This window comes from Leopardus geoffroyi, chromosome X, assembly GCF_018350155.1.
Source record: "Leopardus geoffroyi isolate Oge1 chromosome X, O.geoffroyi_Oge1_pat1.0, whole genome shotgun sequence".
NCBI lineage: Eukaryota > Metazoa > Chordata > Mammalia > Carnivora > Felidae > Leopardus > Leopardus geoffroyi.
Genome location: NC_059343.1, coordinates 27,448,793 through 27,468,750, shown reverse-complemented (window position 1 = coordinate 27,468,750; position 19,958 = coordinate 27,448,793). Strand labels below are relative to the sequence as shown.

General features: G+C 41.4%; 1 protein-coding gene across 11 annotated transcripts in view; it reads left to right on the top strand.

Annotated features, from left to right (window-relative positions):
• Positions 1–19,958, top strand: part of DMD (dystrophin) — a 2,127,700-nt gene that overhangs the window by 1,433,384 nt on the left and 674,358 nt on the right. For all 11 annotated transcript variants that reach the window (XM_045472664.1, XM_045472669.1, XM_045472671.1 and 8 more), the window contains one exon: positions 8,230–8,338. In XM_045472664.1, coding sequence (XP_045328620.1) covers positions 8,230–8,338 — 109 coding nt within the window. The remainder of the gene's footprint in view (positions 1–8,229; positions 8,339–19,958) is intronic.

The window sequence follows — 19,958 nt, the reverse complement described above, 5'->3', positions numbered from 1 at the left end:
TGTTGATGCTAACTTATCACACCTCCCACTCAAGCCTTCAACTCCTGGGCCACTCGGAGACCAGAACTGTCTGAGCATTACCTGCTTTCTGCCTTCGCATTAGTGATATAAAAGGGGAATTACCTTTCTGAAATGAAAGAAAGAACGGGAAGATGCTAACTTTCCTTCTCATCTGCATTCCTTAAAACCACTTTATAGAGTCAGCCCTCTCTTTCCTTCTTTTCTCCATCTCCTTTTCCATTTCCTTTTAAGTCAGCTTATCAGCTTATTTGGGAGAAGCAGAACTTAAGTGAAAACCCATCCCTGTTCTACCATTTGTCCCTTGGGTTTGGAGAAGAATGAGTACATCAAGCTGATAATCAAGAGTCAAAAGGGAAAGATTGATTTGGGAGAGTGGGGCGTAGAGAAATAGTTGATTCACATGCAACTTTTGATATGGACCATGACCTTGGAAACACCTGGAGATGCGCCGGGGGTTGTAGTAGCCAGAAATGTTGGAGGCTCAAAAACCCCTTCATAGTTCGGAATACAGAACCCAGCAGTACAAGGCAACAAACTGGAGGGACTATTTACATCTCTGCATGGATCAAAAACTGCTTTATAAAGGTTACGAGATGATTTTCCTGAAGGGTGGTCCATTGCTCTGACTCCATAAACAAAGCCTCTTTCAATTTTCATTGTATATGTACAAATTTTAACAATCGCGCTACTCCGTAATGCTTTTTTCTCCTTAACTTTTGGGTTTCGCACTCCTTAATGGAAGAGAAAGGAGTCTGAGTAGCCTGCAGCACATTTTCAGGAAAAAAGTTTGGTTTTGCGTTTGGGGGAGATTTCTTTTGGAAATAGTAACAGTTAAGAAAGTGACATTCTTAAAAAAGAAAATGAAACTTCTTCATGGTATACATATAAGCTCTAATACTTAAATGCACAATTAGTATGTCGTCTGGTTGCAGACCTTCTAATTGAGGACACAGCAAAGAATGATTCTGGTCAGCTCCTAAGCTCACCTTCCAAATTTCTCTTTGGGACCTGGGCTCATCGCTGTTCACTACCCCCCACCCTTTCCTTCACTTCATCAACCTCACTAGGATTTCTTTAATTTTCAAAGATAGTAAATTTTTAGTTTTTCTTTTTCTCATCCCTGACTAACCCACTTCTTCCTTATTTTCTTTGAGAATTTCCTGTTAAAGATAGAACATATATTACGTGACACGTCTACTAATGACATAAACATAGCACGGATCTCTGAGGCGACAATGCTGAAAATTTTTAGAAGAATATGATTGAAGAAATAAGCAGCATGGTTTTGCTTTCCGTCTCTTCTTTCTCTCCCCCCCCCCACACACACGCATCCATGCACACCCATGCACACACACGCACAGTTTTATTTCATTTGATTTGCATCTGGTTCCTTCATCTTCAGAAATTATTGAAAATTGGTCAGATAAATTAGATGAATTGTTAAACATTTTACTTAAGTTATGCCTTTGCTAATAATATTTTATGATAATGCTGTTGATAGGATCTTTTTTTAATATGTTCCACTTTCCACAGAATAATTTTGCAGTTTAGAAGCAGCCATAACAGCTGCCATCAGTAACAACAATATTGACAACTACCAAAAAAAAAAAAAAAACTCTATTTTTTGTTTGTTTTTAATTTTTTTTTTTTTTTTTTTTTTGGTTTTTAAAGTGTTCATAACTCTCTTTTGAACTAAAGCAGTTGGAAGACATCTTCTTTAATGGGTTCTCATTCTTGAACTCCACGTGGAGCCCTACACTTTCTGTTAAAACTTTTAAAATGTGTAGATTTTGAAATCCTTCTATCATCTTACATATATTAGAACTGAGAGCATTAATGGAATTTTAAATGTCTTGGTTCCTTGCTGAGGTGATGAGATGAAACTAGCTGGTTTGCTTTGCTACCTAGATTATTCAAAAAATCTGGTTAACATGAATCTAATAACATATTTTGTTAATATTCTTGAATTCTTTTTTACTGTAACAGAAAAAGTAAAGCATTAGGGGTCTTCTGTATTTGGTTAAAGTGCTCCACCCCAACCTTTAACACAAAATAGTTGCTGTAGACCAATGGTCAAGAGGGCAATTAGAATCTTCCAAGCATCATTTCCTCAAATATCAGCTGCAAAATGACAGCATCATTAGTCGTTTTCGATTAAAGTCAATCACAACCAGGGATGTTTCATTCTCCCAGCTGTTTTGTTTTTAATTAACTAGATTAAGCTTGTTTTTCTTCCCCAACAAGTTTGTTCTATCACTAAAATCAATATCTTAACATTTCCAAGAACTTCCTTAGGGTTTATTTTTTTTGCTGGATAATGTTTAATATATTACTTACAACAGATGTGTGTCTGAAGATTTTTATTTGGTATAGCATGTTGAGTGGTGCCTTGTTGGTCAAAATGTTGCCTAATTAAATATTACACTTATAACAACATCTGGCTTTTATGAATCCTTTGTCAGACATATGATCTCATTTACCTGGTGCAATTTTTTATAACATCAGGAATCAAAAGAGACATAAGAATCATAATTCTGCCTCCCCTCCCCCCAAATGAATAGGTCCGTTTTGACTCACTCATTTAGTGAGCACAATTTCCATGTCAGTACTAATAGGAAAAGCTGGGGAAAGAATTACTGAGAGATTTTTAAATTTATTAATAGAAGAATAGGAGAATTTAATTTTTTTAAACATAAGTTAGCTTTACACCCAAGGAAAAGTTTTAGGCTGATGAGAAGTTGAATAAATGCTAATTACATATGCTTGGAAATAAGGAGAGCCCCACTTTCCCATTTGGAAAATAAAATCTATAATGGATTTTTGAGCAACTTATAAACATTTAAGAATGTGGATGAGATTGCAAATGTCTAATTATATTTCATTTCTTAATTGAGCAGTACTTCCATATTTTAAATCTCATTTTATAAAATAACACACTTTTTAGAAGTGCTGTTTGTCATATTTATATTTTATGAAACAAGTGCGTTCACACCATTCATATGCATATTCCAGAATTCTAGAGCTCACCATCTTCCTTGTAAGGTATGTGTACTGTCTGAATTCCTGTATGATGCTATTACAGCTCTCCTCCCAAAGACTGCTAGCAACATACCTATAATCAAAATGTTCGGATTTTTAGCTGACTGCAGCAAGGAAGAGATCGCCCCAGGGAGACAGTGGGGCATCTCAGTAAAAGAGGGTTAGAGAGAGCTGCTTACAGGATTTGGCTGGCGAGATGATTCTAAAGAGGAATTAGGGAATTGGAAGCCATTTGGATTAGATGCTGTCAACAGAGTTAATGTGATGACTGTGTATCTTTAATAATTTTCATCTAGAAGGTGAGGTGATTGAAGTAGGGCAGAGCTGTCCCTGTGGAAGAAGTAACAGTGCTTTTTATTAGTCCTTTTCGTGGTGGCAGAGTGGCCTCATCTCTGTATTGTTCAAACATGGCGCTGGGATGGCGTCGTGTCTGTCTAATTTGTTTTCTGTGACTGCTCTTCATGTTCAGTTGGGGTCATCACGCCTAGCTAGCTGCCAACTACCAGAAGGGCCATTTTTTAATTCCTCAATGTTATCGCTGGAAGCTTTATCCCCAAGCTCACTGCCCATTCACAATATATTAGGAAAGAGAATCTTTTCATTTTTCTTAGATACGTATTATTGATCACCTCATCAGAGTCACTTATTCGTTTGCTTTTCTAAACTGTCTTTACAAGACTTGTTTACAATGGCCTTCACCACTGGTAAGTGTGAGGGTATACCCTAGGAATAATTGATCATGGTTTACCAACCTTCACCTTTTAAAAATTGTCATTAACCAATTCTGTCAGATGACTTCTATAAGCACCCCAGATTCCCATCTCTTGAGGTTCCTGCCGGCCACTATGCAAGTTTTTTGTTGTTGTTGTTGTTGTTGTTGTTCAAAATAAAAAAAAAAATGGGACAGAAAAGACATTCTGAGGATTGAATTGGAGTCAACACTTTTCTGAAGAAATATTTGGAGGGAAAGTCTCAATTTAGTCTTACTTAGTAGCTGATGCTGGAACTGGGCAAACATTGAGAGATTTGAATTTCACCCCTGACCCTCAACTGTACTAACTACATTTATAAAGAGACAAAGAGACATAGATGTTTCAATTACAACATTCACATGCATGTCTGTGTATATAGAGCCATGGGTGGATTCATTTATTTATGTAGCAGATATTAATCTCCTGCCAACTATTGACAGAGGAGAAAGATATAAGATTTTTAAACTTTGAAAATCCCAAACTCACATAGAGTTTAAAACTATATTCTGTTTTAAAATAAAAAAGGAAAACTATATTCATAAATCATGTTTTCTTGTAATTAATTTCTCCTCTTCATAAAGAATAAATTTCACATTGATACAATTGTCTTAACATTAATGACTATTTCCAAGCAACTTATATACAATGGAAAGCAATGCTCAGCTGCAAAAGCCCCCTCTGATGGAACTCAGTTTACCATTTTTAAAAGATGCTCTCAAAGTTTCTCCCTTTGGGTAAAATAGGAATCTGCTGCAGTTGTGGGGAAAGCCTGAGATCTGCAATTTACCTAGCACCTTCAAAATGTTTAAATTCTGGAAATCCAATCACGAACAGGACTTGAGGGGCACCTGGGTGGCTCAGTCGGTTAAGCATCCGGCTCTTGACTTCCTCTCAAGTCATGATCTCACTCGTCGTGAGTTCGAGCCCCACATGGGGCTCCGGGCTAACCACACAGAGCCTGGTTGGGATTCTGTCTCTGCCCTTCCCCTGCTTGAGTGCGCACATTCTATCTCTTTCTCTCTCTCTCTCTCTCTCTCTCTCTCTCTCTCTCTCTCTCTCTCTTTCTCTCAAAGTAAATAAGTAAACTTAAAAAAAAAAAAAAGAACAGGACTCAATAGCTATTAGTGCCCTGATTTTATATTTAAAGATGTCAACATTTAGACATCTATTTTATACCCTTAAATTTGGTTCACGATTACTAACAAGATGAGGAAATCGTTACCTTTTATATATGTCTCAAGTACTGCTTCAAGCATGTTATGTGGTAAAGACCACGTTACTTGCTGCAGCCAAACATCTTCTGCTGCCTCAAAGAAGTTTACGTCCTCAGAGCAAAGATAAGAAGGTAGAAGGTCTGGGCACTTGCCAGAGTACCAAAAGGCAAAACCAAACCAACCAAGCAACCAAAACTGCCATCATATATAAATAATCGAATTCAACTCTGAAGTCCGGGAGGTGGTTGAAGAAGTTGTGAGAGTGTTTCCGTGACCAGCGGAATCAAAATCTCTAGCCGTCTTATGTGATATTATTTGCTAGTCGTTATGAAAGTTTGGGGAATATACAATTCTGAGCTTACTGCGTTTCCGACAGTATGCACTATCCCCAGATGTTTGTGGTACATTGGGGGTGCTGCTTAATTTTTTTTTTAATTTCTGCATTTGCAATTATAGTACCCCATTTACCCAGCTGGGAATAACAGTGGCCAAGATAACAGTCGAATAAATGAATGGACTGTGCAGAATGTATGTATTAATGAAAGAGCACTGGATATATATATACATGTTATTTTTAGGATAACCAAAATCTAGTCCTTTAAGCATTGAAATATTTTTATTTTAATATTTTAATGGAAATTTTTATTGACCGTCTTTTGCTTTGCCTCATTAATAACTAGCCAACAATTTTATAGCATTTTGCAGTTCACAGAGTTCTTTTCTCATAAAATATCTCATTTAGTTTCTCCAACAAAGCTATGAGTTAGGTGGTAGTGTTATATCCACGTTTCAAGGACGATAAATCTGAGTGACCTATCTGATTTGCCAAGGATCACATAAGCTGTAGTAATGAGTTAAGCCTGAAACCCAGGACTTCTGATTCTAGAACACAATGGAATTTAAAACTTTTCTTTATTTTCAGGGGCATCATTGTAAGTATTAATTACTGTTCTGTTTTGTTATACGCTGATGCACATGGGCTATGAAATGGAACACAGATCACTGTTCATTCAGTCAGGAGCCAGATCAAGTCGTTAATTTGCTTTTAGAAGCCAGGTTGTCAGATAAAAAATATTATCTTTAAATATCAGAAGCCAACTGAAGGCAGTGAGATGCTTATACTGTGAGAAGAGAGTGGCGCCCAAGGCCGCGGTAGCAATAGAAAACCCCCATCTCTCCTTGGCCACTCTGCAACCATATGCTTATTGAGTGAGAGAGGGGGCAGATCCCAGCAGTATTTGAGTCAGTCTGTAATCTCTCACTCTCTTCATCTCAGCACATATAGGTGACTTCCTATAAGTTAAATGGTGTATGATGAGACTTCGCCATATGTTGCCCTGTTATCCCTTCCATAAATGACCAAGGCCATACATTTTCTAAATATCTGCTTTTATGTTTATTTTCTCCACCCTATTATTTATTGCTGCTTTTTGTTATCGACGTGGTTTTTCTTAATATTCTGTCCTTGTGAAGTCACTGCAACTTTGCAGGGGAATCAGGAGACCACATATGTTTTAATTCATTAGCCTTTTATCATACTTAATTCTCAGCGTTTAGCTCTGAGGTCAGAATGGAAAAACATCTTCCACGCGTCATGACTTTCGGTGGTAGTTTCCTCACTCATCGGAGGCATGATTTGTTTGCTTTTGGATTCAAGGCTTGTATTTTAATAAATAAAGAGTTACATTCGCTGATGAGATAGCGAATGTTTAACAACATGAACTGTGGACTAAAAACAAAACAAAACAAAACTGAAAGCCCTGATTTGCTCTCAGGTCGGGTAAAATAGACATGAAGAACCATCAGAGCATAGATGATATACGTTAGGAAGTGATGAATTTTTAGTCTTTGTTGTAGTATTTATTCCCTTGGCAGATTTTCTCAGATGGGATTTCTTAAGAGAATTAAGTCGCATAGACAATGAGTTAAGGGCCTGTTTTTGTATTTCTTTCAAGGATGGTGCTTATCTACCTAGTCCATTGTAGATGCTTAGATAACTCGTTAGGTAGAATGATCACCCTAGGCTTTGGTTTCAGACAATCAGCATCAGCATCCATTAGAACACTCTTAGAAAGGCAGATTCTCGGGTCCCACCCAAGATCTGCAGAGTCTAGAACTCTGGAGCTGGGACCCAGCTACCTTGGGGCCCCAAAGCCTCCAGGGGACTCTGATGCTCTCACAGCAGTAGACAGGGTAGAGAAGCCTCACCCGTCTTGTAAAAGCCTCAGCCCAGAACCAACACGTGTGCCTTCTGTTCACAGTTTGAGGGCAGTAAATAACCATATGGCTGACCACCGGTGTACTGGAGCCAGCCTGCATCTGCTCATGAGGGACTATTGTCAAATTTTCCAGCATTTCGTGAGCCCCTTGGCATCTCGGTAACTTGGAATTGGCTAGCATAGGGCCGTTTACACCACCGAAATTGGCAAACACAAAGATTAGGATTGTTTTCTCCAGAGAGCCGGTTGTGTCACATTTACTAGCACACTACTGGCCACATACAGGCTCGGTGACTCCACTGTGAGCTCTGGAGCTGAAATGACACTTCAAAATTGTCCTGCTTTGAGAAAAATTGGCTGGCCCTTTATACCATCCCCTTGATCAGTCCTTGAATGAGGGCTGCCCTGAGAAGGCCATGCTCTTGCACAAGGCGGCTCTCTGCAACCGCGACAGTCCCTGAAGGACCCCTGACACCTTTTCCACCACTTGGGACAAGTGTCCTTCCTTGAAGTGAACTCTGAGTGTCATATCCCCAGGTGTACCACACCGTCTCCCTTCAAGAGGCTCTAATAGAATGTATCTGGGGTGAACCCGAACATCATGATATCTTTTAATATATGCTGGATAATTCTCCTATGTAGACGCACCAGATACTGTTTGAGAGGGTCAAGACGGTTGCTGGGATGACAACGTGTTTTGTTTGTGTGTTCGTTTTCCTCTGATTAAGGTTTGCATTCTACTTCCTTTCAGTGAAATTGTGCCTGGAGCAAGAGCCTGAATGCAGCCAACAATCAATAAATATTTGTAAGGTGGTTGGCTAAAATAATTATAATACCTATGCAAGGAGTTCTCCCCAGAAAAATTAATTTAAAAGTAAAACACAATAGAAATACAATAATGAACCCGCAAAACGAATTGATAACATCATGAATTAAGTAATCTTCAAGGTGTTAATCAATAACATGTGTGCTTTTCTCTTACAGAGAAAGGTTGAAGATCTGAGCTCTGATTGGAAGGCAGTAACCCACTTACTTCAAGAGCTCAAGGCAAAGCAGCCTGGCCCAGCTCCCAGACTGACCGCTGTTGGAGCCGGTAAGTGTGCTGAATCACATGCTCTTTGGCCATAGCGATTGGCTCAGAAGCACAACAGTGAGGTGCTCTCTGGATATAAGGGAAAATTTGCTGCAGTTATGAAAATAGGAATAAACCTTAGTGTTATTTACTATGCCAACTGCCTTAGAGCAGGTTCCTTGGGAGCAGACTCTGATTCAGATGGCCCGATGACAACTATATACCGGGGCGTGTTCTCCAGAGATACACTGATGACAAAGAGAGGCAGTAGACCGCGAACGAGGCTAATCATTTTACCACGACAGAGGCCTCAGCCACATCCACGGGAGCCTTAGAGCTGGGCTGGCCCCGCGGGCCATCCTGAATTGCAGGGAGAGGGGTGGCCTTTGTCTTCCCGAACCAGCCAGTCATTGTCCGGCTTTGGGCTGCCTAGTGGAGTGAAAGGGAGACCTTGAAGGAGTTTTTCTGGTGCCAAAAGCAATTCCTAGTAAGCAATACCATCAGCAACCGACGCTCCAGGCAGCGGGGATGGACCCCCCAAGGGTCAACACACTTGACCCCAAAAAGGGGGGATCGGGGTGGAATATACCTGAGTACAGGCTTAGACTGAATACATGAGGATTCTGTCGCCGTGAATCCTATATCATTTAGACAGTTTTCTTCAAATATGCCGATACAAATCGCTGAAGCCGCAGGGAATCCTCCTAGCATCTCCCCCCTGTCCCTTTTGACAGCAATTTTGCGAGCTCCTCCATGTGTGGTTCAAGAAGAAGAAAACTAGACCATGACTGCCACAAGCAGACTTGGGAAGGAACGTCTCTTCATTTAGCCATAGCTTTGACTTCTGTGTTTACTGAATATTTCCAGTTTATTTCACTTCTTATTCTTTCGCTAGTGTAAGGTATGCCTCACATCTCATGGCGCGTGTCAATGCTGGCTTTGCATCTCGGGGGAAGGGAGCCGGAAGATTTTGCTGTACCCGTTCTATAATTAGGCGCAACTAAAAACATCTCGGGAGGGAGGAGCTCTTTGTTTTTTGCCTTGTCTATTTTTCACAGATCAAATGATTCAAGTATTGAAGCATGGTGACTGATTCTTCAAGTAAAGTTGATTTTTATTTTATGTCAAGTAGAAACACACCACACTGGAAATACCACCACCAGGGGTAGCACGATGATAATTCCATAGAAGACATAAATAGCGTTTGGGTTAAAAGACGCCATAGAATCTGGGGACAGTGCGTCTCATGTGCCCCCTGGGGTTTCTTTTTTTTTTTTTTTTTTTTTAACGTTGTATTCATTTTTGAGACAGAGAGAGACAGAGCATGAACGGGGGAGGGGCAGAGAGAGAGGGAGACACAGAATCGGAAACAGGCTCCAGGCTCTGAGCCATCAGCCCAGAGCCCGACGCGGGGCTCGAACTCATGGACCGCGAGATCGTGACCTGAGCTGAAGTCGGCCACTTAACCGACTGAGCCACCCAGGCACCCCCCCGGGGGTTTCTTAGTAGTCATCAGAGTTACATTTAATGACACTAGAAACTTGAAAAAGAAGTACAAGCATTCCTTTTTCTGTTTTGTTTTGTTTTGTTTTGTTTTGTTTTGTTTTGTTTTGCTTTGTTTTGTTTTGTTTTGTTTGTCAATCTGGGACACTAAAATTGCTGTATCAGGGTGTATATTCCAGTAATTATATCATGTTTTTTTCTTTTTATGACCTATAGTTTTTGGTTCCCTCAGCACATGTGCATAGTTTGTTCCTGTATAATCATTTATTGGTAGCTGTTTTCTAACTTTCTCTGCTGTGTTCAGCCTCACTCTGGAACTCCATAAAAAGATTGGGTTCCAATGATTCGTTTATAAGTTTGTTGAACTCTGAACATAATTATGGGTTTACGCTCCTACTTGAGCCATGTTATACATGGTAGAAAGGTTCTAAAGCCAGGGCACAGAAATCTATTTAATCTATAAAGTACCTAAATGTAACAATAATGTTTTCAGTAGAAAATAGATTCCAAATTCCAGTTTTGATTTCCAACAAGATATGTGATTTGTTCAGTTGATGAGTATTTATTGGGTAATTTTTATGTATTGTGCATCATACTAGGTGCTGAGGGTAATAAATCGACTAAGGTAGTCTCTCCATTCATGAAACTTATACTCTGGAAGAGAACGATCATGAGCTAATAAAGAAGAAAATAGATACCATCTCAATTCTGTCAGGTGTTCCAGAGTATAATCCACAGACTGTTGTCACATGGGCACTTGTTAGGAACGCAGAATCTCGGGCCCTGCCCCAGACCCAGTGAATCAGAATCTGCACTTTAATAGGATCCCCACGTGATTCAGTGTGTGTCCTGGAGTTGGAGAGCTATAGTCAAGGAGAACAAGAGAGAAGGGTAAGAGAGAAAGGGGGCAGGAATGAAGACATGATCGTCTGCAGTTTGGTCAGGAAAGCTTTTCTACTAAGAACATTTGAGAACATCACAAGCTGACGGAAGTGAGGATGTGAGCCATGCCTCTTTCTGGGGGAAACTTCTGGTAGGCGCAGAGAGAACAGCCAGAGCAAAGGCCTTGAAGTGGAACAACATGGAGGACTATCAGAAAGACGGGTGATACCAGAACAGAGGGTGAACAGACATGAGGAAGAAGCAGTGGGAGACAGCGTCTTTCCCAACTCCAGCCCCACCTCCTTCTCCCCGCACGCGGAGTCCCACTCCACCACCCCACCCCTAGTCATGTTGGTGCTGGTAGTGAGAGTCTGGGCATGCCCTCAAGCCCCAAGCAACTGGTGAGAGCCAGTGGAGTTGGGGTCAGAGTTGGAGAAGAACTGAAGGAGAGAGGAATTCTCCCAAAAGCAGGGGCTGTTTTTCATCCCCTGTAGCCACCTGACACAGAGCTGGGCCTAAAGCAGAAGTGTTAAATGCACAAATGTTGAATGAAATGAACCAGTAGGGAGTTTGGTAGATCCAGAGCTGCTCTTACTCAAAGAAAACATTCTTCTTTCTTTAAATTTTTTTTTAACATTTATTCATTTTTGAGAGACAGAGCATGAACGGGGAAGGGGCAGAGAGAGAGGGAGGCGTAGAATCCGAAGCAGGCTCCAGGCTCTGAGCTGTCGGCACAGAGCCCGACGCGGGGCTCGAACTCACGAACTGCGATCTCATGACCTGAGCCGGAGTCGGACGCTCAACCGACTGAGCCACCCAGGCGCCCCAGAAAACAGTCTTCTTTCTTTAATGTGGTGGTCTCAACATCAGAATTCAGAATTGTTTATATTCCTGACTCCCTGACTTCCAGAAATATAATCTGGAATAAATACAATATAAAAAAGGAAAATCTAATTTGTAGTATGCTTCATATATATGGTTATTATCTCATGTACTGTGTTGTAATACAATGTAATTCATCATAGTAAGTTATTTCCATTGCACTCCTATTGTTGTGCTACTCACCTTTACATATATGTCTTTATCCTCAAAATAATTGCAAAATACATGTATACACAAGTTTTATAAGGTGAGTATCCCAAGGCTTAGAGAGGGAAAGAGCTAAATTAAGAGCACACAGCTGGGAAGAAACAGAGCCAGGATTCCAATCCAAGTATGTCAGGCTCCAAAGCCTGTGTTTTGTTTTGTTTTGTTTTGTTTTTGTTTTTGTTTTTGTTTTTGTTTTTGTTTTTGTTCTTGTTTTGCTGTGCCTATGCTATCTCTCTGTCCAAGAAGCTAATGGAAATTCTAGATATGGAAGCTGCTCGCCGGTAGTTAATGTTATTTAACTCAATGCTGGATGTATGAGGAATAAAAGTGAGGTAGGTTTCTGTGTTTTTTTCTACTTAGGGAGTAGAAGAAATCACTTTATTCTATTTGAATTTCTTAGAACTATAGCACTCTGAACCTGGAATAATCTTTGAAATTTTCATCTGGCTGAATATTTTTGCTATGTGTGGAAACTGAGGCCCAAAGCGCTTTTTAAAAAATACTAAACGAAACTCCCTCCTGGCTGCCTACTTAAATTATATAATATTATGAGGCGGTCCTGCCTGAGCTGTATATAAATTGTTTCAGTTTACAGGATAAATAGGCATGCTGGAGAAAAACATTTTTTTGCAGACACTGTTGCTTAGATACCTGAGTATATCAGTTACCTATCCCCACCTAAAAACACCACAAATGTAATGGCTTAAAACAAGAGGTATTCACTTGCTCCTGATTCTTTGGGTCAGCAGTTTGGGTCGTGATGAGCCAGATAGTCATTCCGAAGGCCTTGATAGGGGTCCTTTCTGTGCGTGCAGTTTTGTGGCATCTCATTAGGAGCTAGATGGTCTAAAATGGACTCTTTCAAATATCTGATAGCTGGCTGTTACCTAGAGAACCTTGGTTCTTCACAAGTCCTCTCCTCCTCCAGTAGGCTGGACTGGGCTTCATTATATGGCATTCTCAGGCCAGTGTTTCAAGAGGGTGCGAGTGGAAGCTACAAGATCTCTTGCTGCCTAGACTCTAGAATTCATACAACAGCACTTTTGTTCCATTCTCTTGGCAGAGAAGGTGTAAGGCCAGCTCAGATTCTGCGGGTGGAGAGATAGACCACCTCTTGAAACAAGAGCTGGAATGTCATTGCAGAAGAGGGTGCATACAGGGATGGGAGACTTTATCGTGGCCATCTTTTCCCACAAACCACTACATTGGGGAAAGGGGGGGGAGCCGAGATAAAAATGTTGGTCCGTATCCAATGTCCTCTGCCATTGGTTCTCAAGTTTTACCTTCATTAAAATCACCCATTTCAGGGGCGCCTGAGTGGCTCAGTCAGTTAAGCATCCAACTTCAGCTCAGGTCATGACCTTGAGGTTTGTAAGTTCGACCCCTGCTTGGGACTCTGTGCTGACAGCTCAGAGCCTGGAGCCTGCTTTGGATCCTGTGTCTCCCTCTCTCGGCCCCTCCTCTGTGTTCGCTCTCTCTCTCTCTCTCTCTCTCTCTCTCTCAAAAATAAATAAACATTTAACAAAATCACCCATTTCGCATTAAAGCACAGACTGTTACGTTTCAACTCCAGCATTACTGAGTCAGTAGATCAGGGTTGAGGCCTGAGCATTTGCATCTCTCCAAAGTCCCCAGGTGATGCTAATGCTACTGGTCCTGGGACTGCACTTTGAGAACTACTACCATAAGCCTGAGTGGTGACAAGAAGAAGTTCATCCGTCTTCCTCCATGCGACATGGAGTGGAATTTGAGTGCAATCCAGTGCTGTGGAGGCCAGAGGGAACTCCGTGATGTTTCAGCCCACCCCTTCTCAAGAGTTTCAGAGTTTCAAGAACTTTGTAGCTTAAACGTTCAAGAAAGTGGACAGCACACTAAGTCCTGGCAGTATTGGCCAAGCCTAGCAGCTTGGAGACCGTGGGGGAGAAGAGCCATGCTTATACAAAGTTCCCCTAGAGATTCTCAGAAACATGTAGGTAGACAGGACTTTGCATGGGACTGAAGGCCTGCGTGGCAGATGGAGGCAAAGAGCCAGCAAATCTGGTTGTAAATGTCAATGTGAATCCTTTCTTATCCACAAGCTGCTGGGTCTGGGAACATTTACATTCCAAAATACCCGATTTAGCATTTTTTTAAATAAATTGCATATGGAACATACTAATATGAAGACTCCAAATCAGGATATTGGAGTTCTTCAAACATCCCAGGGTAATAACTATGAAATGAATGACCATGGTATATATAGCCACATAGAAGTGCCCATTAATAGAGGTTTCTAGTTGATTAAACACTGGTAAAACCATCCCTTCCCGTAATTAATTTTGGAGAGAGCAAGTCTCCAGTGTAATTGCGAAAGTGCTGCATTGGAGGTCAAGAAGCCTAAATTCTAATCTCAGTTGTGCTACCAACTTTTTGTAAAGAGTCGGATAGTAAATATTTTGAGTTTTGTGAGTCACGCAGTCAACTTTGTCATTGCATACTAAAAGCAGCAATGCCGTGGACAATGGTATGGCTGTGGTCCATTAACACTTTATTTGCAGAAACCCAAAGGGGGCAGGTGGGTCAAATTTGGCCCTGAGTGCCCTGCTCATATCATCTCAGCACTAGTCCTTCCTATAAACCCCAAGGCTTCTGAATTCAAGTCCCTGTGATTCTGCCCAGGTACTCTTTTCTGCACAAGCTCAGCCGCTTGTAGAGCAGGTTGGAAATGCTGGGGAGAGAACATCCCTGGGATGGCACTCAACCACTGGTGGACAGGAGGCGATGGATAAATATCTCCTCTTCACTTCCTGGGGAGGACGGCTCCAGAGCATGTTCCAAACCACAGGTCTCCAGTGGGTTGAGCCACAGTTGCCCACGGTGATAACCTGTTTATTGGCGTGACTTGTCTAGACTTTATTCCCATTGCTCTTCATTTCCTTCCTCCTCCAGCACAGCTTTTTGAAACTACTTGTACTCAAACTCCTGTCTCAGGGTCTACTCTGAGGGAAATGAAATGAATACAACAGGTCATAGAATTAGTGCCACTATTAGATCTTTTGAATGAATTGTGTTGCGATTTCCATTTTGCAGATGAGAAAATCAAGGGTCAGAAAGATTAAATAGGGACACCTGGGTGGCTCGGTCGGTTAGGCGTCCAACTTTTGATCTCAGCTCAGGTCTTGATCTCGGGGTCATGAGTTCAAGCCTCGCGGTGGGCTCTGTGCTGGGCGTGAAGCCTACTTAATAATAAAAAGATTAAATAATTTTTCCAAAGCTATAAAGCTAGTACGTGTCAGAGTGGGTATTCAAAGTTAGGTCTCTCTGATTCCAAAGCTTATGCTATTAATCAGACTCAAGCAGTGATTCATTTATCTTCATTCAAATTTTTGAAGGCTATATTTAAATATCAAATTCTCACATAGAAGGTTATTTATACACTTATTATTTGAACTTCACTTGCGTCTCTACAGTTGCATTAAAGCGTTCCAAAGCTATTTCAATAATACTTGACATACCTAGGCAGTTTGATAAAAGCATGGGGTTAATTGCAGCCTAAATCTAATCTTGGCATACCACTATTTATTTGTTTAATTTAAATTGTGATAAAATGATTAATTTGTTGTGAAAATGGCCTTTATCTGCATCGATCGTTGCTGAAGAAAGGAAGGAGGCTGTCACTTCTCACATTCTTACTCACCTTTTGGGTCCCCTTCATTGTCAGAAACACCAGGAGGGATGCCACCCATCTCCTTTCCTGGTTCCGCTGTTTCCCACTATTACCTCTGCTTTGCCTGTACCTTTAGGTGAAATCACATCAGCTCCAGTGGATCCAAGGCTTCCTCTGCCTCAGTAAAAGATGGTTACCCTACTGAAAACACTGAGCCACGTGTATACCATCATCAGCTTTATAATTAAACCCTTTTAAACCTTAAAAACGTTCTCCAAGTCTCATAACACTAGGAGTAAGATTTTGTACCAGACCTGTGAAGTCCCCTCGTCAAGTAGAGTAACAGTTATAAGGAAGGAATTTTAGATTCTCCCCAAGACCGTTCAAATCTCTGAGACACTACAGAGACCCTCCAACTCTTGGCCCCCATGAATTAAATGATTAAATCATATCTGTAGGCATCAGTGAGATGCAGGGCAGGTGAGGGTACTTGAAATGTATTGAGATGTGTCACATCATACAAGGGGAAGTGACGGCAGTAAGGCCCTAGTATTGGTCACATCGAGCAAAAGTACTTTTTTCTAGTGCAGGCAGGTGGGAGTCCCTGGTCCCAGGATGGGTTCTTCAACAACATTCCGTAGTTATCAGGGTGGATGCAACAGTGGTGTCTTTGTTAATATGCGAGAGAATGAAAACTAGAGTATTTAGCTGTTCATTATCCATTTTGTAAAGATGAAGTTCCCTTCCTTCTCCCTCTCTTAACCTTTTGACAGTTTTATTGTTTGGTTACCATGTCTGGTTGGGGCTAAGCTTTGAGGTCTGAACTGGCAGAGGAAGAGAAGTTCTAATCCATCATTTCTAATGCTTGTTGGAAGCATTCCTGGAAGTTTCTGTGTGTGTGTGTGTGTGTGTGTGTGTGTGTGTGTGTGTGCGTGTGCGCGCGCGCGCGTTTGTGCTGGAGGAGGAGGAGAACAACATCAATGGTTAAATAAAGTATTCTGATCGTAAGGGATTTTTCATTTACTCATATATCCTGCATTTTAACAGAAATAAAGAGTTTATTTCAGTAAAATTACCTTAGCCTTATTTAACTCCTTTCAAGAAAGGATCTTTGCTGGAAATCACTGCAGAATATATGGGATTTTTGAATTTTCCTCGAGCTAGTAGCAAGTGGAAATTAAAATTATTTAAACATATTCATGAGAAGAGCCCCCCCCAGCCCACAAAAGTAAGACTTCTGCCTGTATTCCAAATATTTTCCAAAAGTGTGCTGAATCATTTTGAAAGTGAATACAACTTTACCCTCAGAGAAAGAGGATTCCCGAAGGAAATTGTAGCAGTTTGCACTTAAATTGTAGATTCTAAGATTGTGATCTGAAAGGTCTTTGAGAGGTCATTCATTCTTCTCCACTATCTTCAGGAAAGGCTCTGTCTCTCAGAAGCAATCTTAAGGTTAACTGCCTACTCTCTTCTTAAAAAATCAAGAGTAGGTGGAGTCCCATCACCGCTGTTATACTCCAGACAACCTTTCAACTGCTTATCCCAAGTTCCAGCTATCGTCTAAGTCATTTTTGAGTAGGAAAAGAACACTTCTGCTCACTTTATTAGACATTCTTAGAAGTCTGTTACTGAATCTCCCTTCAAACTTTGCTTTTTTAGCATAAATCAGATGAGGGCCCATGGCCTGTCAACAAAAAAGCTATTTCTCAAATGTTTAAACATCTCTGTGGGTCCCCCTCCTACTCCCCCTGAGTGTGTTTCCATATTGTTCTTCTGCTGTAGGCTTCAGAATTGGACCCTGTTTCATAATGACTGCTCTACTCTTGATTCAGTCAAATCACAAAGCCTCCATACCCTTTTCCAACCTCTGTATGGTGATATCATTCTTCCTGCTGTAATGTACTACTAGCTCATAATAAATTTGACGACTCTTTGAGTACCTGGTATTTTTCTGCCGTTTTACCTTAGCCAGTCATGTCATTCTAATTTTTTTTTTATTTTTTACATTAATTCATTTTTGAGACACAGAGTAAGACAGGGCACGAGTGGGGGAGGGGCAGAGAGAGAAAGAGACACAGAATCCGAAGCAGGCTCCAGGCTCCGAGCTGTCAGCACGGAGCCCGACGCGGGGCTCGAACTCACAAACTGTGAGATCATGACCTGAGCCCAAGTCGGACACTTAACCAACTGAGCCACCCAGGCACCCCTGTCACTCCTGTTTTGAAACATTTCCTCTATCCTTCCCTCTTACCTCCGCAGCTACTCTTTTTCCAATTCCTGGCTGGCTCAGCCTTCTGTATCTGGCTTTTAAATGTTTGAAGTAATGCAAGCTTGCTTCTGTTTATCCTTTAACCTCTTGGGTGATCTCATCCACTTGCATGGTTTCAATTACCGACTCTACCTTGAAGTTCCTCACATTCTTTCAATCTGCACCTCTCTTTTGAGTTCTGGGTTGGTACATTAATTCAGAAACATAGCGGTAGAAAAATAGACAAATATCTGTATCCTCGTGAAGCGGGTATTTTGTGGGGATAGGCAATAAAGAAAACCCATGCAACATGATTGCGTGTCATGAAGCGATAAGCACGATGGAAAATAAAGCAGGAAGGAGCGTAAGGAGTATGGGTATGGAGTACGAGGGTGGGCCCAATAGAGACGACTTCACTGGAAAGGCGAAATTTATATGAAAACTTGAATGTGGTCAAAATGTGGGCCCTGTGGGCTTCTGGGGGGAAGAACATTCTAGGCTGCAGCATTCCAGGGAGAGCATTCTAACAAACGCCATGAGATGAGAGCATGGTTCACATTGGAAGAACAACCATTGTTGCTGGAGCACAGTAAATGCGGAGGATAGCAGCTAGGAGATACAGTTAGATCAAGAGAGCTTGACAGGCCATTGGGATGACTTTGACTTTGACTTTGTGTAAGATGAAGAGCCAATAGAAGCTTTTGAGCCCAGCAGTGAGAACATCTGGCATACGTTTCGGCAAGACATTTCTGGATGTGTCAAGAATAAACTGTAGGAGGGGCGCCCGGGTGGCTCGGTCAGTTAAGCACTCGGCTTCCGCTCACGTCATGATCTCGCGGTTCATGAGTTGGAGCCCCGCAGCGGGTTCTGCACTGGTAGCTTGGAGCCCACTTTGATCCTCTGTTCCTCTCTCTCTCTCTGCCCCTGCCCCCCTTGTACTCTCTCTCTCTTTCAAAAAATAAACATTTTTTAAGAAGAACTTAAAAGAATGAACTGTAAGAGTAGGGGAGAAGCAAGAGAGGACCAGTGAGGAGACTAATAGAATAATTGAGGTGAGGAATTGTGACAAATTTGTCCAAAATAGGGGCAGTGGAGGTGATGGGAGGTGGACAGGTTCTGGATGTGTCCAGAAGCTAGAGCCAGCAGGATCGGTTGGCCGATTTGATAAGGGAAAATGAGAAAATGCCATGAGGTTTGTGGCATGAGAAAAATTGTAAGAATGGTGTTGTCATTTACTGAGTTAGGTAAGATGCTAGGAGGTACAGAGTGGTTGGAGACAATATAAAAACAGAACTCTGTACAAATCAAGTTATGTATGCCTACTAGTTATCCAAACGGAGATCTAGACTAGGTAGAGAGATATACGCCCTGGAGGTTACAAGGAAGATCCAGTCGAGAGATGTAAATATGCAACTCTTAGCATACAGCTGAGCCATGAGGTTGTGTTAGCAAAAGCCCAGGGGTGAATGCAGATAGGAAATATATGGAAAGACGGCCCGGGAGGACCCCAGTCATAAGAGGTAAGGGATACAGTAATGAGTAGTCATTGAAGTAAGAGGAAAACCAGGACAGATACCTAGAAGCCAAGTAAAGGAAGTAGATGAAAGAGAAGGAGCGATAAACCGTGTGTCACGTTGCCTTTATGTCTAAGTAAGATAATGCCTGAGAACCAACCTTGAACGTAGCAAACCTGGATGAAGTGATAGAGGGATGGGGTGCCGACTGGAGTGAATGCAAAAGAATCCGTACACCCAATAACTCACTGTTCATCTGTACTTGGATATCTCTGAGTCTTCAAACCTCCCATATCCAAAATTAAACTAGTGAATTTACTCACCCATCTTCTTTTCTTGTGTCCCCCGTCTCAGGAAATTACCCCAACCATCCACTCAAGCCAGTACCAGTAAGTAATCATAAAGAAATACCTCTTTCTCCTTTGGTTTTTCTTGGCCAATCGACCACCAAGTCCTACTGACATTACTTAACCATCTCCCAAATTATTTTAGCCACCTCTATCCCTTCTGCTACTGTCAGGTTTTTCCCGGGGACTGACCTTCTAACAGATCTCATTTACCTGCCTCTAATCCATTCCCTGTATAAACATGCTCCACAGAGAATAATACTGCAAAATGTAAACCTCATTTTATTATAATCCTTGAAGGGGGTCCCACTGCTTTTAGCGTAAATCCCCGGATCATTTACGTGTCCTACAAGGTCTTACGTGATGATTCCTCTGTTTACCCTTCTTGTTCCACTGTCCCCCTTTTTCTTCA